Consider the following 24,408-nt stretch of genomic DNA (forward strand, 5'->3'; position numbering starts at 1 on the left):
ACACTAAGAGCAGGGAGCTTAGATATTTGCCCAAGGTCAAAGAGCTGAAAGTGACAAAACTGGGTTGTGAACTCTATCACTGAGGCTTTTCACAGAAGCCACCAGAAGCCAGTGAAGAAAAGGGACTACCAGGGACACAGGAAATGCCTCAGTCAGCAGGCATGGATAATGCAGCTCCTGAAGGCTGGGCTGAAAGTCCCAGTAACCAGTGTTCTCTCCTGTCTGAAAATTGCATCCCACTCTACCATTACAGTGTCTGCTTCTTGAATCAGCATCCTGTGCTGGGGACACAAAGCCTGAATGCACAGTGAAGGGTGCTGGGTGGAGGAGGCAAAGACAAAGGTGGGCAGAGGCTGCTCAGAAAGATGAGCAAAGGCCTTCTCTACAATGGAAGCATGGTCCCAAAGCACAGAGAGCAAATGGTGCCTGAGGCTTCTGTCCTCAAGTCCAAATGTCCCAAATGTGTCATATCTTGGATGCAGCCTCTCAGGTTGCTGGGACAGGGAGTTCTTCCCTCTGGAGAACAGTTTGTTACTATGCAGCCTCTCATTCTGTAGCCCCCACCCCACCCCGCCCCCATGAGTCCTGGCTATGGCACATGTGGTGTTGCTCTCTTGGCAAAGCCTCTTGCAGCAGCTCCCCATTTGTTCCTCATTTGGACTGCAGAGGCCTAGAAAAACAAAGCTACAGGGTAAGAGGGAGGCTAGAATGGAGCGGGCCTGTAAACGTCACTCCCACCAGCATTCCCTCCCACCTGCACTCAGATGGGCCAGGTCGAGACCTGTCTCTTCTGTCCCAACTTCTCCAGCCTGCCTCTTTTAATACTGTCTCCTTTCCCTCACTAGCATGAAGCTTTCTGAAGATGGGGCTGAATTCCCTGTGATACGATTTTTTTTTCTTGTCTTTTAAAGTCTTCATGCCCTTGTGATCCTGGCTAAAGAAATAGACACTGGTAAGCAATGACAGATGCCTTCCTGGGAGGCGGGTCCTAGTAAACTAATAAAATGGCAATAACAAAATAGTTAACAGGTTTCCATGCTCAGTACTTCTCAGACAATGTGTTAAGGATTTTATTATTGGATTTTACCTATGCCTTATAAAAAAAGCTTGCAAGGGATTATTGCCCCCACTCAAAGATAAGCAGAAAATAGAGGCACAGAATGTTTGATCAGTTAAGGGACTTGGCGGTCATTGGGCTTGAGGCCCCAGTCATCTTATGCCTGTGTTTTTGCAGGAAAACTTCAAGTGGAAAATCTTGGCTCTCTAGTTAGAGTTGGGTGCAGGGATAATAACAATCTCTACCTCAAAAGCCTATAGAGAAGTCTGAGCAAAGCAGTATGTATATTTTCCTTGCATCCTGATGTGGAACTGGCACTCAGTGCATGGTGGCTCCTCCCCTTTGTCATTATTCCATTTTCCATGCATTGCTGTGGACACTCAGAGCTTAGACTGTGCCATTCCTAGAAATTCCTAGGTTGAAAGACTTCTCCAGTAGTTTAATATCTGGGTGACTTTGGGTTAAATAAATCCATCTCTCTGGATCTCAAATTTCCACAAATAAAAATGCCAGGGTCCATCTTACAGGGCTGGAGTAAGAAGAAATAAACTGAGGTAGATCAATTGCTTTTAGTTCTTTCGCTCTCTCACACCCTCTGTTAGTTTCTACACATTGGGCCAGGTTTGGCTTACCACGCTTGGCTCCCTTCCAGCTCACGCACCTACATTAGCAACTTATGACTGGCAAAAAGGGATCAGGCACCGACAATTTGTTCTTATAGTTTTGGTCTGACCTCCAACATAGTACATGTTCCCGCATTCCCATTTGTATTATTACTACTGTGTGCTCTGAAGGCCTTTTCTCACGTCTATAACAAGAAATTACCTTGCCCATGAGCTCCTTCATGAACACGCATGGACTCCAGGGATCCCTCAAGCCACAGGAGTGTCTGTCTTCTTCCAGAGGCCTCTCATCTGTAGCCCCCTCCCATGAAGGACTATGCTTCTTTCCCTTCATTCTTCTCTGAAGTAAGCTTCTTTATGGAGGAGTTCTGGGAATAGAGAATAGCTTACCTCTCCGCCCCTTTTAGCATCTGGCTTTGGACTGCTTTCTCAGCGGGTGTCCCTTTTCTGTGAGAAGAATGGTGTTTGGCACAAGGTATTTGGTCTGAGAGACAAACAAATCTAGCCTAGCTGAGCCACAGGGCAGCAGGATGGACTGGCAAACACCAGTGACAGGTACTTGGGCTTTGACAGGATGCTTTGTGGGGTTTTTGGCCATGTGACACAGAATATGTAAGATCTCAGGATGCAGACAGCCTTAGAGAGCAGCTACCATCATCAGACACAAGGTAAGTTAGGGGTAGCAAGTGCAAATTGTTGGGAGAATGAATCTAGACATGGTCTCCTCACTTCATTATAGCCAGCACATTTTAAAAATTGCTTCCCATCCCCCCTAGCCTTGACTTAGAACAGCAACCCTAAAGTGTGGTCCAAAGCAAAAGAGGGCCTGGCCCCTAAGATTCTGAAGGTTGGATGGACTTTTGTAAGGCTGAGCCACAAGGTGCCTTTTTCTGTCAAGAGAAAAACAAAACAAAACACCAAAAAAAAAAAAAAAAAACCATGACAGGGGCAGGAGGGGGGTAAAAGTGTCCTTGCCTCAGCATAGATGAAGGCAGTGTTTTTACTCAGTCTTCATGACCAATGCACTTACTCCCGATAGCGGAAATGTCATTTCCAAACATCTTGACAAAATGATCCCTCTTATAGTCAGTTGTATGGCTGTATGGCAGCCAGCTGTGGGAACCACATGCCTGGAATTGGCACTTTAGGAGGTTGAAGCAGAAGGACTGCGAACTGAAGCTAGTCCTGTCTCTTAAAACAAATATACCAAATGGGTTCCATAGCAAGACCCTGTCTCTAAAACCGAAAGTATAATGGGGCTAGAGAGACAAGTTCAGTACATAAAGGTATTTGCTTCACATGCCTGGTGACCAGACTTAGGTGGAAGAGAGGAAGAAGAAGGAGGAGAAGAAAGAAAGAAAGAAAGAAAGAAAGAAAGAAAGAAAGAAAGAAAGAAAGAGGGGGAGGGAGAGAGAGAGGGAGAGAGAAACCTCCCTAAGGTTGTCTTCTGGCCTCCACACATGCACTAAGGCACACATATCCACGAATACACATATACAATGATGACAAATGACTTTTAATTTTTTATTCTATATCAAATAATTCAGTAAATCTTTTCAATACTGTGTGTGTCTATACAGAAAGGGAGCATTTCCACCTCACCCCAAAGTATGATGACTGTCATGAGCAAACACATCTCTGCAACCAGCTGAAGGTCAACCCAGCAAACTTCCTTTCCTCCTCCTCCTCCTCCTCCTCCTCCTCCTCCTCCTCCTCCTCCTCCTCCTCCTCTTCCTCCTCCCCCTCTTCTCCTTTTTTCTACTTCTTCCTCTCCTTCTCTCTCTCTTCTTCTTCTTCATGAGCACCACCCAAACTTTTTGTGGAGCATTTTCTTTATTTGAAATCAACAGACAAACTGTGGTTATTCAGAGTTGGGTATTTGGCTAGTGTTTTGTTGAAAATCAACAAAGCAATGCTGTCACCATAAGGAAAACAACTGATGGTATTTCTGTCAGTCATTAAATTTAAGCCTTCAGGTAAAACGTACAAGTCTGAAAACCTCTATCTCACAATTCGAGCCTGAGAACTTCCTTATACCCTTAAAGACCTTTATGATAAGATTAGTAATATTAGGTGAACATGATTTATTTATATTGTGTAGTCAAGAATGAGTCAGCATTCAGACACTTTCTATAACCAAGTGAAACTGATATTTTTCTAATGACTAATGTATGATGTTCTAAAAACCATGCACGGATAATTGATCCATTCAAAGTACAAGATAAACCAATGTATTTTAATGTAATAAAGTACAATAGGTGCATTGACAGGGTCTTAGTTTCAACATTGCAAATAAATATTAAGAAACTACTACTTGCGAAGTTTAGTTATCATAAAAAATCCCACACAATTCATTTTCTATTGCTGCCATAACAAATTACAACAAACTTAACAACTTAATACAACATCATTATCTCACAGTGACGTAGGTCAGAAGTCCAGATGGGTTCATCTGTGTTCTTTGCTTAGGGTCTTACAAAACTGAAGTCATATTATCAATTGGGCTGGGCTCTTATCAGAAGGATCTGAGAAAACATTCCCTTCCAAGGTTGTTATCAGAATCCACTTTCTTATGACTACAGTTTGAGGTTCCTGTGGCTGCACTGGCTGTCAAACAAAGGCAGTTCTCTGCATCTAGATTACCCACATTTCTTCTTGTGTCGCCCCAGTCGTCTGACACCATCAATGACACATCAAATATGTCTCACTTTCAAGTGTCTCTGACTTCCTTGTCTGACTCTGGAAAACTGCTTTAAAGTGAGCTTATAATTAGATTATGTCCACCTGAGTAATTTCCATTTGTCTTATAACTAACACAATGGTAAGACTAGCCCATTTATAAATATCTATTCTTGAAGGCAGAGGACTTACCCATAGTTAAGGGTCATTTGTAGGAAAGGTTTAAAATGCTTCTCTTGGTCAACTACCTATCCTTATGAGGCTGGATTTTCAATATATACACTAACCCCAGACAACATATAGCAACAGTTTGAGTGCAAGATCCAAGCTGAGAATCTGGCTGCCCTCCATCAAGCCAACTTACAAATATGTATATGTGTTGCTGTTGTTTTGGAAAACAATTATTTTTCATAAATATGTTATTATCTAATGAATTTAAAATATGCAAGGATACATACTTTTTTTTCGTTTTTGCTGTGCAGCTCTATGACATTTTTTTTTTTTTTTTTTTTTTGGTTTGAGACATGCTCTCAGGAAGTCCAGACTGGCTTTGAACTCAGCATGTTACTGAGGATTAACTCCTAATCCTCCTGTGAGAATTACTTACATGCACCACCATGTCTGGATCCACAAATGCAGAGTTCTTGCAGCAACAATTAGAGGTCCAATAGCCAAATTAACTTCCTATGCATGTCACTTCTTTCAACTCTTTCCCCATTCCCGCCCCATACAACCAACAATCTCTTTTGCATCCTTATAATCTTGTCATTCTGAGAAGGTCATAGAAATGAAATTATACTATAAGCAGCCTTTGGAGTATGGCTTCTTTTGCTGAGAAAAAATACACTTGAGCTTTATTTACATAGTTGTAGGGATCAGAGATACAACCAGTAGTAGCTATTGGAGATGAGCTACCTTTCAGCTAACAAAATTCATCTGCATGAAATTTAGTGAAGTCCCACTACTCTGAGACATGGATCATCTGGCAATTAAGAAACATGGTCTGCCAGAGCCTGACATATACAGAGGCAGATGCTCACAGCTAACCACTGATCTGATCAAGGGTTTCCCAATGGAGAAGTTAGAGAGAAGACTGAAGGAGCAGAAAGGGTTTGTGACCCCAGGAGGAAAGCAACAATGCCAAACAACCAGAGCCCCCCAGAGTCTAAACCACCAGCCTGGGAGCACATAGGGATGGACCCATGACTCCAGCTGTATATGTAGGGGAGACTGGCCTTGTCAGCATAGGTGGGAGAGGAGATCCTTGGTCCCATGAAGGCTGGACACCGAGTGGGGGGCAATTTGAGGGTGGGGAGGTGGTTGTTGGAGGGTAGGTGGGGGCACATTCTCATAGAAGCAGGAGATGGGGGGATGAGATAGGAGGTTCCTGGGTGTTGGGGGGAAAATGGGAGTAAGGGGGTAAAATCTGAAATGTAAATATAATATCCAATAGAAAGAAAGAAAGAAAGAAAGAAAGAAAGAAAGAAAGAAAGAAAGAAAAAAGAAAGGAAGGAAGAAAGGAAGGAAGAAGGAAAGAAAAAAAACATGGTCTTGGCCTTTCATGGTGCCTTCATCACCACGGGTTTCTTATTCTTTAATTTAATGCAGATGGACATGATGACTTTGCCAATGGGAACCTTAGCCACTGTGCCCTGGGACTTCCTAAAGACACCTTGCATACCTGTCTGAAGTCTGTTGGCCCCAGCACAGAACACCTTGTGGATGAATTCTCTGGAGAAGACTGATTCTCCTTATCTTAATTAAATAAGCTATTATTAATCAAATAGAGCTCTTTATCTAGTGGTGGGACCTTGTGAGATTTCCATCCTGTTTCTCCTTCTAGTGCACTGTAACTGCCTACGCCACACCTCTCCGCCATGATCTTCATATCCATGTCCTCAAAAACCATGATTGTTTCTTTCCTCTCAAAGATATTTGTAGCTCTTTCTCTTGCACTCTTAAGAAGTCTTCTCCATCTGTGTTTCCACTGTAGAATCCTATTTCACTCCTTCTTCTCCCATCCATGATCTAGCTACCATTTCTTTTCTTACCATGTTGTCTTCTCAATTCAATTTAATCTGTTCTAAGGAAAACTTACCGTATGCTAATGACATGAGTAGAACAGTTAAATCAAAATGATTAGAAAAGCCATGCTCTCTGGGCATTTATAAACCAGTGAGGGAGAAGCAGTCACTACAGCTCAGCAGGATGGGAGTGGGGTGGGGCAGAAGGGAGATAACATAACAAAGTACTTTGGGAGCAGAGGGGAAGCAAAGAAACATCAGGCATTAGGTAAGTGGTACCTAGACTGAGAACTAAAGGATATGTAGTCTAGACAAAGAAGAATGTGTTCCAGGCCCAATGAATGTGGTCTGTAAAGACCTTTAGCCAAAAGAGCGCATGGCAGGATTAAGAAGCTAAAAGAAAGCCAATGGGGGGGGGGGTGTCTTGAGGAAGACAGAAAATCAGGGAGGAGCTTTAGATCATGCAGAGACACTGCATTGCAGAACTGACTGAAGGCCAATACAGGGGGTAAATGGAAAGCTGGAGCTTTGTTTAGGCAGAAGATACTGGAATAAGGGTGGAGGGGAAGGCAGTTAGAGGAAAGAAAAAGCCATACTTGGAAGGTAGGATCGGAAGGACAGCCAGGTGAGATGAGATGAGAAATTAAATCAAAGCTAACTTTGAGATTTCCGGCTTGCACTTCCCTGTGATCCCACCACTTGAGAGGTTTGAGGCCGTTAGACATCTATCTGGGATACACAGTAAGATTCCATCTCAACAAAAAGGGCTATGATGTGAGGCACAGTGAGGTACTAAAAAGATGCCAGCACAGAGAGGTGCTAAAGCTCAGAAGAATCTGAGCTGACAAGGATGCTTTGAAAGCCATCCAATTTATACAGGCTAATTGAAACCATCAAGGACACAGGAGACTTCCTAGAGTACGAGTGCAGAATAAGAAGAGACTCTTGAGCTAGCCTCCTGAGAAACACACAAATTTTATCAATAAATGATATTCTTTGATGATTTCCTGCATTCTGGTTATTTCCTCCACTTTCTCTTCTCTCCTATTCTTGCTAGAAACGCCCATTTTTAAAAACAATTTTTTTAAGTGCTGGCAAAGGAATCTTGGGCCCTATGTACCCTAGGCAAGCACCTTGCCACTTAGTTGTAAGTCAGTCCCTTAAAATATTTGGAAATATCCAATAGGCCTGTAATATGGAGCACAGTATGATGTTTTGATGCATGTACATGGTATGTAATTCTTACAACAGAGTAATTGATACAACCATCACCCAAGATAAGTTTTAAAATTTGTTTTATTATTTTCCACGTACAGATTTTTTTTCCTGTACACCACATGTGTACAATGCCGTTGGAGGTCAGAAGGAAGAATTGGATGCCCTGTAACTGGAGTTACAGGTGGTTGTGAGCAGCCATGTGGGTGCTGGGGATTAAATTGAAGTCCTCTGCAAGAGCAGTCAGTGCTCTTAACAGCATAGCCACCCCTCCAGCCCTACCTCAAACAATTCTTTTTTCTTTGTATGGGGAGCATTCAAGATCCTCTTCGCTAGCTAGTCTGAAACAGAAAATTAATTGTTGTTAACCATAGTTAACCTGTGAAAGCATAGAACATTAGAAGCTATGCCCTATCCAATTGCACCAACGTACCCCATTAACTATTGGCTCCCTGTTGCCCACCTTCTGTTTTCCTTCTGCAGCTCTGGTAATCACTGTTCTGTTCTTTGATTTCGTAAAACACTAATTCTTACTGTCTGAAAGAGGATAACATGCCAAGGACCAAGGAGTTGAATAGGTATGGTGAAAGTACCAGGGGCGTGTTATGTCAGAAGCCCAGAGGGGTACTTCAGGGGGCCATTTAGAGAGGGTAGTGAAAGCCATATGGAGGTGAGGGACACTAAGGCTGGAAAGGTAGCCACTGGACATGGTGACCTGAGGTCAACAGCGAGAAGCGGGTCTTGGTTTGGTGGAACGGTCAGGAAGCAATCTTTCCTCCAATCTTTCCTCGGCTACAGATGCCCAATTCTTCCCAGAGTCCTTTCCTCCCTAGTCTTCTCTCAAGTTGCTGCTGTTTCTCCTTCTAGACTCCTCCTTTAATTTTGTTTCCTTCTCATTGTTCTGATTATCATCATCATCATCTTCATCTTCATTTGAGACATGACCTCATCCTATAGTCCAGGTTAGCTTAAAACTCAGGTTAGCCCAAATCCGTGGCAATTGTACTTCAGCCTCTAGTTGTATAAGGATCACAGGCATGGCCCAGCTCTATGCCATGCTATATATTGAACCCAGGGCTTCCTGCCCATTGGGCAAACACTGTACCTGTTAAGCTGTATCCCCCCGACTCTAGACTTCTCTTTTCATTTCACGATCTCTTCTCTCTGTCAAGACTCTGGTTTATCTTTCCTGCACTTCTCATGGCTTTCAAGACCTTTACTTCTCCCCCTTTGTTGTCACCAACTCTCTCTTCTCCTTAACCTGCACTGCTCTCCCCAGACTGCTACCCTTTCCTCTTCCTTCATCCTCTTCCCCATCCCCCCCATCAGTTAGGCTGGTTGGATCTCAGCTGGGGGTCTCAGTGAGATGATTACTAAGATCCCTCCCAACCTCCGAATCCAGGACTAATAAATACACTTTGGCATGGTGCCACCAGGATCTGTCTGTGCCGACCTGTGTGAGGCATTGTTAGAGCCTAGTCCTTGAATGCTGGCCAACATGTTAACCACATCCTTCAAACAGGGTGCCCTCATCCGCCCTGGCACCTGGCCCCATGATTCTGCCTTTTCCTATCCTCAATTACACTGTATCACTGAGGACTGATAAAGCTGCCCCCTACCCCAAGCCAAACATATTGCCTTCAGCCAGCATTTTCTAAGTGTCCCAACAGTTTCAGATTCATTAGTCCAGGCTTGAAGAGTCAGCTGTGGGGAGCCTGGAAAAAAAAAAAAGAGGGTGGAAAGATTTGCTCCAAGGTCACAGAGCTGGTTAGAGGATTAGCATCTTACCCTTCTTGCCCCTGCAGCCTTGCTTGCTTTCATGCTGAGGCCCCAGGCCTGAGTTCAGGCCTCACTGACCTTAGCCTGTCCTAGCCCCGCCAAGGGGGACAATCCTAGAGTCTCTTGTGCAGGAGTACTGTCTGGGGATCAGTGACCCATTCATACCTGCAAGGCAGGGATGGGCCATCTTGGGAAGGAGGATGAATTCTGATTTGCTTCACTGAATTCTCCCTAGGCAACAAATCTGTTTGCTTTGATATTACTTGAAAAAAAAAAAAAAACACACCTAAAGTACAAGGATTCAGAGTCCAAGGCCAGGGTTGGCCAGGTTTAGTACTCTGCTCTATTCTAGCTCAGGAAAGCCATGCATAGGAAAGCCTCAGCACAAGGCCTAGCATACCCCAACTGCATTGAGGCCTCTGACCTGAGCTTTTTTTTTTTTTTTTTTTTTACATGAGATTCCTTGGGAGTCACAGCCTATTTGCCTGAAAATTTACTCAACTAGACACCCAGACACCAGGTCTAACTCAGCCTGAGTTGCTAGGTTGTTTGTTCTTTCATATCATTGGGCTTAAGCTTCTTCATTGGAAAGAGCAGCCGCCATCTTGTCTTGGCAAAATATTGTATTAGCCTTTAAGATTCTCGAATCAAACAATTCTTGGCCTAGGAATTTGTCAGAAACTTGTATGGAAAGATGAGATTTTTTAATTTTTTTTTTAAGAAGCAAAAGTGAGCTATGACAAAATGTCTGTCTGTGGCTAAAGAAATCATTTTACATGATGGAATGTGCTATAGGTGATCTGGGTTTAGTTGTCATGGGAACAGCTCCATGACACATTCTTTAGAAATGATAGGCTATAGAACTGTAGATGGCATGGCGTGTGCTTCAGTTTTATAAAATGAATTTCCATTAATGCTTTCTAAATGTTAGCCATGTTGATGGCTGGCCAGTAGCATTGTGGGGAGACCTCCATTCCCTAGTTTTATACTTTATCCTCTGAATTCCTTTCAATAGAATCAGACAAGATAGTTCATGTGTGTACTTCAGAGCCAAAGGGATTGCTTCAAGTTCTAGGCCATACACGGGGTATGTTTGAGGCTAGCTTGGTCTACATAGACTATCACAATTAAAAAAAAAAAACACACACACACAGGAAAATTTTTGTTCTATTTGGTGAGGAACCTTAATCAATACACTATACAGAACCTTTGAAGGGACTCAGATGGTATAATATATATTACTTCTGTGTTAGGTGGCAGGGAGAGGAGACCCACTCATCAGTCTTTCTGTGTAGGACCTGCTTTGAACCCACAGAGACTGAATCTGTAATCTCTCTTGGTAGGAGAAAAGATATTCTCTTTGTGGGAGGGAGAAAGGGAGTGCAGAAGGAAGGAAGGAAGGAAGGAAGGAAGAAAAGAAAGAAGGAAGGAAGGAAGGGAGGGAGACTGCACTCATATCCCATTTTATTTTATTTTATTTTATTTTATTTTATTTTATTTTATTTTATCTTTGAGACCAGATTTCATTTATTTCAACTGGTCTCAAACTTACGTTGAACTTCTGTATCCCTGGCTTTCACTTGCCATGTGCTGGGGTTATAGGCATGAGATACCTTGCCCAGTTTTATAGGCAATGGGACTCAAACAAAGCTCTCTACCAGCAGAGCTGCATTCCCTAGGCCAGAAGAAGTATATTTTAAGGAAAGATACTTCTGTCTCTCTCTTTGGCTATCAGACTTTTGATATGATCAACCAGAAAGCATTAAGATTTCCCCAGGGATCCCATGCTGGGAGAAGGGAAAGTTAAGCCTGGTAAGAGAAGGCTGGAGCCTTTGACAGGCAAAGGGGGAACTTGCTTCCCAGGAAGAGACTCCTTGTGAGCTGTCAGACCACCTAGCAGGACAGAGAAGAGCTAGAAACAACAGACAGCCAAGGATGGACAGGACTGCACCTTAACCAGGCTTGCTCAATCATGCATACCTTCTACTGAAGCCTAATCCTCCTGTCAACATCCTGAAGATAGACTTGCAGGAACCCTGAACCCTTCTTCTTCCCAAAGTGGCCACACTGAATAAATACTTTTTTCGATGTTTTTTTTGCTATAAGTTGTGTCTTTAATTTGTATACTAGTTTGGTGGGCCTACCAGAGCCCAGGTTTTCATCTTAAAAATTTTGATAACCTAAGGTACACATGTTTTCCCTTGGAAAGTTGGTCTTCGAGGTAGAGTAGGGCTCTGGCCTTAACCAAAGAACCACAGTGAGTTAAAGGGTTCCTAGAGACCTGGAAGCAAAGAACTGCAGTGCCAGGCTACTTGGGCCCTGGTTCACTCAGGCTGTGTTTATGAAGGCTTCTTTCCTGCTGAGCCTTGGGGCTGTGCGCCAGGAACACCTAATGGGCATAACAGAACACCCTTCTCTCCCCTCCCCCGAAAGCAGGAATGTTCTAAATTCCTCCTTGGCCCAAATCCCCCTCCCCACAAGATTTCTCCTGGACTCACAGAGGTTCACCACACAAAAGCCCAGCTGGAGTTTTTGACAGGGTAAATATAAAACCCACCAAACCTTTTTTTTTTTTTTTTAAAGAGTACCTCAATCTTTTCCAGCCTCCAGGGGTTTAATTCCCATCTGTAAGAAGGCTCAGATTTACAGGTGGATTTTACAAAGCTGTGGCTAATAATTAGAAATCCCTTATCACCACAACCTGTGGCCCCTTGGACCCAGTTCGCCTTTCTCTGGACCTAGTCCTCTGTCCCGGGAGCATCTCTTCCAGAGCTCTTCGAAAGATCAGCCTGTGAGTATCTGCTCTGTAAGTATCCCGCTGCACTTGCTACCCTTCAGGCTCACTTAGGCGGGTAGTTTTTAAACCTAGCTGCTGCTATTGGAGCCCATGATGGAGTCAGGGTGGGCTACCTTGGGCTGTCGAGGGGAGATTATGGAAGCCGGCACATGGCGCTACAGCTACGTGTTTTCGTCAACTTGTGACAAGATTTTCAGTCTTACGGGCCAGAAGATCGGTTCTTCAGATCAGATCATTTGAAACGAAGGAACCAGGGAGGATACAGGGGGAAAGGAGCTAGAGCTTTTTCCCTTTTGCTGGACCACAGGGGGCTAAGCAGGTCAGGAAGCTCCAATACACTTCTGGGCCTGAGAGTTCAGGGGGCAGTGGAGGGTGAGTTCCCCTGTGACTCTCCTTTTGAGCCCCTCAATCGCTCTCCACAAATGCCCTGCTTTAGACACTGTTCTTTTCAAGAGTTCTTAAAAATGGAGTCAGAACGAAAATATCCACAGCACTTATTGGTAGGGGGACAATGGCGCTTCCTCCCCACCCCCTAAATCTTTCCTTTCTGTGTTTCCCAGTGCTTTAAAGTATGCTTGTTTTTACTTTGGTGATCATGACAAAAAATAAGCTTCTTTTAAAAGACAATTATAAAATCTCTCGCTCTAGGTGCAAGTTCCCTAGCTGTCCTCTATCAACTGGTGCAGAAAGGTGGATTGTGAAGAGATGGCTTTGCTACCTACTCGAGCCTTTGGCTTGAGGGAGTATCATACTACAGGGGTGGAGAGCAGCTATCTCAGATTTCATTGCGGGTGGTGGTGGGGGGGCTCTAAAAGCAAGGGACTGAGAAATGAGGATGGCCCGCAAACAGGCTAATGGCTTCCATTCATAACAGAAGACTATATCATGTCTTTCCTTGAGCTGGAGATTCTTAATGGTCCTGTCACATCCATGGTTTTAAGAGATGACAACAGGCACCATAGATGGGAGACTATCAGAGCAACTGCTCTGGTGAGAAGGAGTTAAGTCAGGAGCTGCTGTCAGTCTTTCCTCTTAATCCTCTCCTGCAGTTCCAATCCCTCCCCTAAGGAAGATTAGGTAAGGGTCCTGAGGGAAACTTTCTTGGCCAGTTTTTACCCATGGAGGATGTTGGCTTTGCTCCCAGGAAACAAATTCAGCAATCAAGTCCTAGAGTCTCTGTACCCCCAAAGTCTCTGTATGTGGCTTTTAGGAGAACCCCTGAAAGAAAGGTTTCTTTATAAGCCCCCTCTGCTTCAAATAGCACCTCACTGGTCTTCTGTATTTGTTAAAATGATCTCCTGTCTCCACTACCTGATTCCAGATGAAGAAAACCTTGTTGATGAGCAAAGTCAGGGATGAGGAACTGAGGGGATTTCTTTAACAGGTTCTAGGCATGACTGAGACAAGAAAGTAGAGCTTTTGACACTCAGCCAGGACCCTTTAGCTTCAGTGTCTGGCCTTACTGCTACTGTTCCCCAAAGATGAATCAATCCTGGGTTGGCTCACCTCACCAGCCAGTCACTGGCTAGCTTCTCAACCCTGTCTTCCTGACCCTAAGGGAGAATTAACTCCCAAGGAGCCACTTCTTCCATTTGAATAAACTCTGATAGTGTCCCTTCCTCCTGCTGAGCTATGGCAACACACTTTCTGACAATTCCAGGCTTCAGTGAGGGTGGTTTTTTGACTGGACTCCAGATACTTTCCTCTCATGACTACAAAGTCAGGCCTGGCTCTCTGGATAGGATTTCCTCCTGGAGCACCTTTGATTCCCTTGGAAAACTGAGAATTACTGTTTTGTTTTTGTTTGCTTGTTTTTGAGACAAGAGTCTTGCTATGTAGCTAATACTCCCTGGAACTCCCACGTGTAGCCCAAGCTGGCGTCTAACTCACCACACATCTGTGTCTACCTCCTGAGTGCTGGGATTCCAGGTTTGTGTGCCAGCATGCCTGGCTCAAGCTTCTATCTGTTGCCATCCCAAGAAAGCAGAGGCCCAAAGCTGCTTCTCTGAGAGTCAGGAGCTCTTTGCTAACAAAACCTTCAAGGGAGTGCTCCACTTTTCTGAGTGTATTTAAATTGCCCAGGGCAAGGAGTGGAGGAGGGTCCAAGAACGGTTCTCAAAAATAGATGATTATAACACTAAAGGATGAGCAACAAATCTCCAGGTAAATGGTGGCTGCCAAGGCAGATGTAAAGATACAGCTGAGTTGGTATGCATGAGTATGGGGTGGGTCTAAAAGGCATAAGGCATGAAATGGGAGGTTAATGGTTAGAGATGAAACTCAGAAGTATGAGGTCAGACAACAGAGCTTTCCCTGGTTTCCTAGGAGACTGAATTACACATCAAAATAATCAAATGTTCCTAAAGTCTTAAGTATGGCAAGGTGTAGCATGACCGTTATGATTGGATTTATACCTTAGAAAGGTCCTTCCTGACTATCTTAATGGTTAGTCGCCAGGACAGGGCTGAAGTGAAGTTAGAGAGACCAATATGAGAGGCCTATGTGATTTCCAATGGACAAGTAATGTTGACTGTGTTGTCTAAAAGGGTCGGCAATAGAGATGGATAGAAAGATAAATTTGTGTTTTAATTTGAATATATCTGGCAAAATCTCATTAAGAATATAAGTCACAAAAATGAGAGGAAATAAGAATGAGAAAATGAGAAAATGCAGTGGCTTGTCCCTATAATCCCAGCATTCAGAAGCTGAAGTGGAAAGGTTGGCACAGGTTCAAGATCAGCCCTAGGCCATAAAACACGACCTTATCTCAAAAAGAAGAAAAGATATAGAAAACAGAAAGGCTGAAGAATCAAGGCATGCTGACTTGAGTTCCTGAGTGGCTGATTCTACTCCTGAGCTATCTATCGTATATTGTATGAAGAGTCGTTTGAGGGTGGGGGAAAAAAAGAGGGCAAGAGACTTCTGCTTGGTATGTGTTGAGTTTGAGGTGCCATTAATATCTTAATACATTCTTGGGTAGTCATTGAGAATGCAGTCGACTATGGCAAACCTTGAGTTCTTTTGGTGTGGATTTGACATGAGAGAGGTATGGATTTGACAGCCATTGTCAAGTTAAGGCAAGAAGATTGCTAGGAGTTTGAAGCCATCTTAGGCTACACAGTGAGGAGCAAGCCAGCCACGAGTACATTTTCAAGGGAGGTCCCTAAAAGGAAAGAGGAATGGCAACATTGGCAGTGGCACCACAGAAAACAACGGAGAAGTCGGTTTTTCTGAAGGGAGGGGCAAGGTCAAGTGGCAGCTATATGAATCTTAGATGTTAGAATAAGAAAATGATTAACTATGGGGAGAGCGTTCTCAGTGGACGGCAGATGCAGGGCTGTAGCAAACAGAGCAGTGTGTACAAAGGGCAAGTAATGCTATTGATACCAAGCAGGTTAAGGATGTTGGCTGAAATCAGAAGGGTCAAGATGGACCGTAATGGGTGAATAATAAGGATGTATGGGGGGAGGAGAGCTTCAAAAAGTGTGGGTAACACTCGAAGGATTTGACAGAAGGTTGCTTACCATCAGGAGCAAGATTATTGCCAAGCAGGACTGAAGGCCTTGCTGAGATGTACTTTTGAGACTTGGATAGGCACAGATGTGACCAGACTAGCAGAAGAAAAAGCAGAAGAAAATCGGTGCCAGAATAGGACTTGACCCTTGTCACAGCTGATAATGGCACGGTTTGCTAAATGTGCCCTGGCACCTGTTCTGCATTGCTTTGCATACCATGTCATAGCAGTGCCAACGAACAGTGCTATCAACCGTGTCTTATGGTGTGGAAGCACAACACAAATTTAGCATGTTTTTCACTAACTGAATAGGCAAGATATTCAACAAATGGAGAGGGAGGAGGAGGGAGGGAGAAAGGGAGGGAAGGAAGGAGGGGAGCAACTGTGTGGTTCACCATCTACTCCTCCTCTAGTTAGTCCCTCTTCTTCTGATACCCTTCATTCTGTATGCGGGTAATGTTTTGGTCACCCTTACTGTGCAATGTTTACTGACTTCTTATAATCTCATGGGGCCCTTCAACCCTTTTAACTGCTTTTTTAATTTCATTAAGATGTATTTGAAGCTGGATGAGTTGATGTGTGTTTCTATATAATCCCACCATTTGGGAGAATGCAGTAGGAATTCAAGGGCAACCTGGATTACATTGCCAGTACCAGATCAGCCAGACCTATATAAAAAGACCCTGTCTGCAATTGTTTTGAAACAAAAGATAGTTTGAGCAGTTATTTGAGGGTAGGGTATTGTATAAGATACATGAGATATAAACATAAATAAGATACTAATGTTGCCTTGAAGTAGCCCATGTACCAGCAGAGAAAATATGAGTTTAAATAGGAAATTACAATGTAACAAAGTACATCATGACCTTAGTTCTCTCATCTGTTATATAGTAGAGTTTATTAGTATATCTGCCATGAAATAGTTGATAATTACATGTATTAACACATATAAAGTGCTTATAAGAGTTACATAAGAAACTCTATGTAGCCTGGTATAGTGGTACATGCCTGTATTCCTAGCACTTAGATGGCTGAGGCAAGATGATCATAAGTTTGAGGCTAGTTTGGGCTACACAGTGAGTTCCAGCCAGGCCTGGCCTACTGAGTGAAATCTGTCTCTAAACAAAACGAAAGAGAAAACAACAAAGAAGAAGAAAATGTTAGTATGTATGTTGCTATTATTGTTGATGGTGCAATGATAATGGAAGTAAATGAATATAAGGTTCTATAAGAATATAGAAGAGTGTCCTGGAGCAATTGCTCAGTAGTTAACAGCACTGAGCTCTTCCTGAGGACCCAGGTTCAAATCTCCACACCAACATGGTGGCTAACAACCATCTATAACTTGAGTATCAGGAAATCCAATGGTCTCCTTTTAATACTTAAGGGCCCTGCACATATGGGCACACAGGCGTCCCCACAGGCAAGGCATTTACACACATAAAAGTAAAAATAAATGAATAAATAAATCCTTAGAAAAAAATTAATAGGGGCACTGGACCATGATGAGAATGAGGGATATCCAAGGAAGTGAAGACATTTCTTACGGTACAGCCTGTGCTCAGAGTGTACCACAAGTTAAACACCACATGACACGATTGAAGAGCTGAGAGTAATTTAGTGCAGCCAGAGTATGAAGTATGAGCAGGTGAATGGCAAGAGGTGAACCCTGAGAGGTCCTGGAGTACAAACAAGTTTGGACTTTATCCTTTGCCATTGGAATGTCCTAGAGGAGCGAGCGACTTGATGTGAAGGCATGAAGCCCGGAGTTCAGATCGGCAAGAACAATGTAGAATGAGAAATGTGGGTGTGGAAGTATGTGCACTCAGGGTGGGAGAGAAGGTGGCGATCATAGGGCTTCACTTGTTAGCCAAAACAAGTTCCAGGTTTAGTGAGAGACCATTTCAAAATACAAAGGCGGAGGGGAATAATGTACCTCAGTGAGTAAAGGCGCTTGCTGCCAAGTCTAACCACCTAACTTTGGTCACCAGAACTCAGGAGAGGATCGACTCCCTACAAGTTCTTCTCTGACCTCCACATGCACACACGCATAGGCACAGATGCATGCATAAAATAAAAGTTCAAAACATAAAATGGAGAAAGATCAAGGAAGATACCTTAAAGTCTGGTCTCCACAGGCTCATGCACCAAGTGCCCCCTCCCACACGGCTGAACATTTGTGTGTGTGTGTGTGTGTGTCCACACCCCCACATGTAGACGCACATTCAAATAACGACTTCATCAGATTAATGTGTTGAAAGATCATCATGGCAACACTATGGAGACTGCAATGAAGACTGGATTGGAAGAGGCAAGACTGGAAGTAAGAGCAGTTAACGAACTATTATTTCCCTAGGCAAGGAAGGAAGAATGATGAAACCCTGCGTTAGAAAGTAGTGGTGAAATGAGAAACATGAGTAAGACATTTCAAGCAAGTTCAGGAGAAAGAACTAGTGGGACTTCTAGTTAGGAGATGCAAGGAGAAACAGGTGCAGGATGTCAAGGATACCCCAGGGATACTGGTCCAGATGGAGAAGGCTCTCATTTGGTGGCCACATGGAACCTAGGCAAGAACTGATCAGGAGATAAAGAGGGAGATGTGCTGTATTCTCTTGAATATGTCAAACTCGAGGTTACCATGAGATTTCCCATGCTCCCCCCAACCCCTGCTAAATCTCAAACTCCTCCTCACAGATGTTTTTTAAAGGTCCCTTTGACCCTGTGCTGTTAAGAGGGTTCCTACTGAAAATTCAGATTTGGATAGGAAACAGATTAGGTAACAGGGTAGTCATGCTTGTTCAGAGAAGAAGAGTGGACCCCTGAGCAACGGGAAAGGGAAATTTTAAAACATTTGTTTGATTTTATGAGTGTGAGTGTTTTGCCTGTATGTGCCAGATATCCTCAGAGGCCATAAGAGGGAATCAGATTCCCCCTAGAACTGGAATTACTGACAGTTGTGAGTCCCCATGTAGGTGCTAGGAAATGAACCTGGGTCCTCTGGAAGAACAACAAGTGTTCTGAACCACTAAGCCCCCCCCCCCCCCCCCAGCTGCCAAAAGAAATTTTGAGGGAATGAAGATAGAGCAGCAGTGTTGTATTGGGTTAAAAATTAGTGGGCTGAATAGTCTTGCAGAAGGTGGGGGATGTGTATAACGTTGACCTTTGTGTCTTGAGCCTCGGGAAGGGAAAAAAAAATCTCTGAATAGTGCAAAATCCAATCTGTCACTGGATGCCTGCCTACCTCTTGTGAAGCCCTCTAATTCTGGAGCAGCTTCCCTTCTTTTCACCTTTTCTACCTTCTCTAACAAGCCTTGAGGACTCTTAGGACCTGGAACAACTTTTCTCTAGTCTTCACATGTCATTTGAGAGGCTGGTCATGGGATTATCTGTTAGGAGTGGAGACAGGAAATACCTGGTATGTTATACTTTTAGGGGTCCTTGTCCTACCTTGTAGGGAGGGATCTGGCCAAGACTAGAAAGAGTCTTTCTGAGAATGGGCAGAAAGCTTTGTTATTTACTCCAGTCTGCCTGGGAAGCACATTATTGCCATAGGCATGAACTGATTCAGGGCTAAGCCACTACTCTTTAGTCCCTTTGGAGATTCAAGTAGCCTCTAACAAACTGGAGTCCAAGGCCACATTCTAAAACTTGTTCCACATGATCCAGTCTCCTGGAGTTTGGCCTCAGTCTGCAACTGAGGGGCCCCGAGGTGTGGTTGCTTGGCAATATGTTAAATAGCAGGCCTTGGAGACTAGCAGTGGAGTTAGCACACCACAACTGGTATTGCCATCACTGCCTTCTCGGAAAGCAGCCACCTGTCTGGCCTCTGCCTTTGTCTGACTGCCAGCCTAAAGCATGTGCCTACGCAGGAGGTGATGACATTTTGGCTCTACTTCCAAAGTTTTTTTTTTTTTTCTTTCTCATGTGTTATTTTTAAAGATAACAAAGGTCAAAAGGCATCCAGCGTTTTCTGGTTTCTCATAAGCTTCTGGTCAATATTTAATCTGGTTTATGGATTTTTTTAAGGTTTTCTAGATGCCTTCTTGAGCCTGCTTGTGGCCACCCACAGATACTTGTAAGGAGGAAAGAAGTCAGCTTGCCAGAGACACTGTGAAATGAGGGATTAGAGGCCGGGATCCAAGAAGCAAGAGCAGCAGCCAAAAGACAAGCAAACAGGCTCTGAAGATACTTCTACTGAGAGGTCTGCCATGGCCTCCCTTGGCGTCCAACTGGTGGGCTACATCCTAGGCCTTTTGGGGCTATTAGGCACATCAATTGCCATGCTGCTTCCCAACTGGCGAACAAGTTCCTATGTTGGTGCCAGCATTGTGACGGCGGTTGGCTTTTCCAAGGGCCTCTGGATGGAGTGTGCGACACACAGCACAGGCATCACCCAGTGTGATATCTACAGTACCCTTTTAGGACTTCCTGCTGACATCCAGGCTGCCCAGGCCATGATGGTGACGTCTAGTGCAATGTCCTCGCTGGCCTGCATTATCTCTGTGGTGGGCATGAGATGCACCGTGTTCTGCCAGGAATCTCGAGCTAAGGACAGAGTGGCTGTAGTGGGTGGAGTCTTTTTTATCCTTGGTGGCATCCTGGGTTTTATCCCAGTTGCTTGGAATCTTCATGGCATCCTTCGGGACTTCTACTCACCGCTGGTTCCTGACAGCATGAAATTTGAGATTGGAGAGGCTCTGTACTTGGGCATTATTTCAGCCCTGTTTTCCTTGGTAGCTGGAGTCATCCTCTGCTTTTCCTGTTCACCCCAGGGAAATCGTACCAACTACTACGATGGCTACCAGGCCCAGCCTCTTGCCACTAGGAGCTCACCAAGATCTGCTCAACAGCCCAAAGCCAAGAGTGAGTTCAACTCATACAGCCTGACTGGGTATGTGTGAAGAACCAGGGGCCAGAGCTGGGGGTGGGGTGGGGTGGTGGCTGGGACTATACAAAACAGTAGTGGACAATGCCCCCAGGGTCACAGGCAAAGGACATTGCCACTGAATCATATGTAAGGTGCTGCTGAGGGTAGAATGACTTTGGCCATTGGATGAAGTGAAGGCAGAGATGAGAACAGGGATGCCAGCATGCAGATGGAATTGCCAAGGACACTTACCAGGCTAGCTTTTCTATTTCCCTCACTTGGCCTCACTAAGGCACCACCTGTGCCTTGAATGCTCAACCCAAAAGTCCAATCTCATCCCTGCCACTTTGGGCTACACCCAGAGACTCTCTTCTGCCCTTTGGTTTACTTGGAGATCTGTCCCCCAACCAATCATATCTTATTGACTAATAACCATCTGTAATCACAATACCGTCTCCCTCTGGCTGAGGTTGGCTCTTAACTCAATTACTAGGGGACAGAGAAAAGAAAGAGAGGTGGCTCCCGTGAGAATGTTCCTAGCTCCCTTCTCAAATCTCCAGCCAAAGAAATGGATTGGTCAGTAATGGGCCCTGAAGCCTCTCTTCCAGTTTTGCTATGAATGCAGTATGTCCAGACTGGTTTGTGAAGAAGCTGAAGGAAAGCTATCTCATGGCATCCAGCAGAAAGCAGCTGAGTACCGGATGGGAGGCAACCTGGGATCTAAAGAAACAAAACAAACAACAAAACCCACCAGAATCACTTTTCATGGCACCTCCCGTAATTCCTGTACATTTGTGGGGGTCAGGGAAGGAAGCACTGCTACAGGAAAGCACAAAAAATGAATGGAAAGCACAAGGCTGCAGCCTTCTGACTCCACGGAGGAATTGCCCAGAAACTGAAGTGAACAACTACCACTGAAAGTTCTGCCTCCCACTGGGGAGTCTGATCCAGCTTCCTGCTAAACCCCAAGACTTGGAGCCCTAGACAAGGGTTTCCTTAGGGACAATAAACCAGTTTTTCTAGAGCTGTCCTTTGACATGGGAGCCAACAGAGGGCTAAAAAAGATACTACTCTTTAGCCCTGGCCAAGAAAGAATAAGGATTTTAGTATCAAAGAACTGGGCAGAAATGCATGGTAGATGTTGTGTGTGCTTCTACTGTTTCAGAGAGGCAGCCCTACCAGATACTTTAGACTTAATGGACAAACAACCCATCAGGGCCTATACTCAGCACTACAGAGCCTCTGAAGACCACAACACCAGAGAGGTCCTTTGTCACTTTTAATACTTGAGTCATTGTCCATCAGAAGATATTCTCACAGGTACACAAAGCCTCCAGTGTGGAACATCTGTGACCAAGGTGTTGTGTTCATGACCTGAGTGATTGGTGAGCTTCTGCCTGGGATTGTGCTTGCGGGGGAGAAAGGGAGACTGGTTCTCAGTCCAACAGTTTCACCTCCATGGTCTTAAAATGCTCCATTTCCTCTGTGGTAGATGGGGGTCATAAACCAGAGACATTACCCCCTGTTTAATATCACCAGCTTCAGAAGATTCCCAGCACACCCCATCAAAACTTCAGCACCAGCAAGAGAAACCCATATGTGAGGTTTAACATGCCTTTTCTATTTCCACCATATTGCTTGTGTTCAAGCTATTATGCTGACCTGGAAGCCATTTCCTTTTAACTAAGTTTTCCCCATGCTTGGAGAACTTGCTCAGCACCCTCCCCTTCATTGAGCTTTCTCTGACCACTCCTTCCTGTTCTTTCCTTTCCCTCCTCCAACTCCCAATATATAAATTGCTTAATCCTTATCATTCATAATTTTGATTGATAGTTTATAGTTCTTGTATGTGCATTTACGTGTGTGTGTATATCAATCTGACTGCTTGTCTGTCTGTGTCATCTCAAAAGTTCATTGTAAGTACTTGGAGGGCAATTGCTATATCTTAGATCTTCTACATGTATACCCAAGACTGTAACAGTGCTGGGCACACAAAAGGTGATCAATAAATGGATGTTGATTGAGTCATTATTGTATTGATTAAAAGACAACTAAGACAGGGCACATGTGATAGAAAGGAAGGAATTGGGTTCAGACAGGCACTGGGAACCTGTGCACAAGGGCACATAGAAAAATCCAGGTTTTGTGAATACAATCAGGATACATTACAACACCACTCACAAAAGACATGAAGGGGTTTTGTTTTTGTTTTGTTGTTGCTGTTTTGCTTTTTGCAGAACAGGGTTTTTCTGTGTAACAGAGCCCTGGCTGTCCTGGCCTCACCTTGGCTTAGAACTCACAGAGACCTGCCTGCCTCTGACTCTGGTGTGCTGCACCTGGGGCATGCACCAACAAACATGGAAGAAATGAAGTTCTTCCCCTTGCCCAGGGCTCATTCTTTTTTAGAGAAATAATTTTATTTGAAAATCATGTCGAGCTGGGTGGTGGTGGCGCATGCCTTTAGTCCCAGCACTTGGGAGGCAGAGGCAGGTGGATTTCTGAGTTCGAAGCCAGCCTGGTCTACAGAGTGAGTTCCAGGACAGCCAGGGCTACAGAGAAACCCTGTCTCAAAAAAAAAAAAAAAAAAAAAAAAAAAAGAAAGAAAGAAAGAAAGAAAATCATGTCACTGATGTTATTAAATGGCTATGTGATTATTCCTTTCATTCTCCAACCCACTAATCTGAGAAAGCTGTACCTGATCGGATGTTCATCTCCCATCTGATCCTATATTTGGCATATAGGAAAACTAAGATTCACACATGTAAAGGTTTTCCCAGGGTTACATAGTGGGAGTTAATGCCCTAGTCTCTTGACTATGAAACTAGGATCCTGCTGTATTTACAGTCAGTAAGAACAGCATTCCAAAAGTTTCCAGGCAGTCTAAAAAAATTTACTTAGGGCCAGAAATGTAACAATGGGACATATGGCTCCCCCGGTCACCCAAGGAGGTGATCTGAGAAAGTGGAGATTCATTGAGCATGACTACTGCTCAGTCCTCTCGTGCTAGCTGTCTGACTAGGGGGATGCCAGGTTGTCATCTAAGATCCAACACCTCAGTTCTAAGTCTTCTAACTCTGGAGGATTGAGACAACACACCAACAATTGGACTTCATAAGGAAATAACAAAGCCTAGTAATAAGGGTATTAAAACAAAACAAACAATAGTGGGGCCCAATGAGATTCAACTTAACCAGCCCTTGAACTTAGAGGACAGCAGCACATAGAAGCTGGTTATTACAAACTCTGGCCTTGTACTTCTGAAGTGGATCTTCTTTGGTGCACAAGATTGAAAACAGTATCTAAGTCCATTTAAAGGGAAGGGCAGGGGAGGAAAAGGGCCCACTGCATAGTAAGAAGTCATTTCTTATCTGGTACCAGATTCTCTAGTGCCTGTCTGGGGACAAACGGAGGCTGAAAAACTCCTTTGATAACTCCTGAGAATGGCTCTGATTGCCCACAATCTGTCAGCCAAGTTGGTTTTTCACAGGAGATGAAATGGAGGACTAAAGAAGTGGATAATAATCTCTAAGGTCTGTCAGAATCCGGGTTGTAAACTTGGAAACCATGGTAACATGGCCCTGCGATTCAAATTTGAGAAGGTATGTGATAGTTTGTGGCTCTTCCAATTTGACAATCCCCCACCCCCACCCCCCCGTGTGCCACAGAATAGAAGAGCTTATGAAAGAAGTGGGTCTCATGGCTGCCTTTTGTTTTAGGCTGAGGCTGTCCTGGTGGTTCCTGCAGGCTTTCCTAATCTAGAAAGTTTCAGTGGAAGGAATTAAAAATTGGATCCCTTGGCTAGAAAAATCACAGCATAACTGATAAAAAGCCAGGGGGGGGGTCCCTTTGATTG

The 24,408-nt window shown here is 44.1% G+C and overlaps 1 protein-coding gene across 2 annotated transcripts; it reads left to right on the forward strand.

The window, feature by feature from the left end:
• Nucleotides 1-12,016: 12,016 nt before the first annotated feature.
• Nucleotides 12,017-22,579, forward strand: Cldn2 (claudin 2). 2 transcript variants are annotated; one of them, XM_034484667.2, is made up of 2 exons: nt 12,017-12,183; nt 19,715-22,579. In XM_034484667.2, the coding sequence occupies exon 2, from the start codon at nt 19,897-19,899 to the stop codon at nt 20,587-20,589; it is 693 nt and encodes a 230-aa protein (XP_034340558.1). In that variant the 5' UTR covers nt 12,017-12,183; nt 19,715-19,896; the 3' UTR covers nt 20,590-22,579. The 2 variants fall into 2 exon arrangements, with proteins under 2 accessions (XP_034340558.1, XP_034340559.1); XM_034484668.2 differs by having other exon boundaries at nt 12,017-12,168.
• Nucleotides 22,580-24,408: the final 1,829 nt, after the last annotated feature.

The sequence above is a fragment of the Arvicanthis niloticus genome, chromosome X (assembly GCF_011762505.2).
Source record: "Arvicanthis niloticus isolate mArvNil1 chromosome X, mArvNil1.pat.X, whole genome shotgun sequence".
Taxonomy (NCBI): Eukaryota; Metazoa; Chordata; class Mammalia; order Rodentia; family Muridae; genus Arvicanthis; species Arvicanthis niloticus.

Coding starts and splice junctions, on each gene's coding strand:
- Cldn2 (XM_034484667.2), top strand. CDS start 19,897: ATGGCCTCCCTTGGCGTCCAACTGGTGGGCTACATCCTAGGCCTTTTG.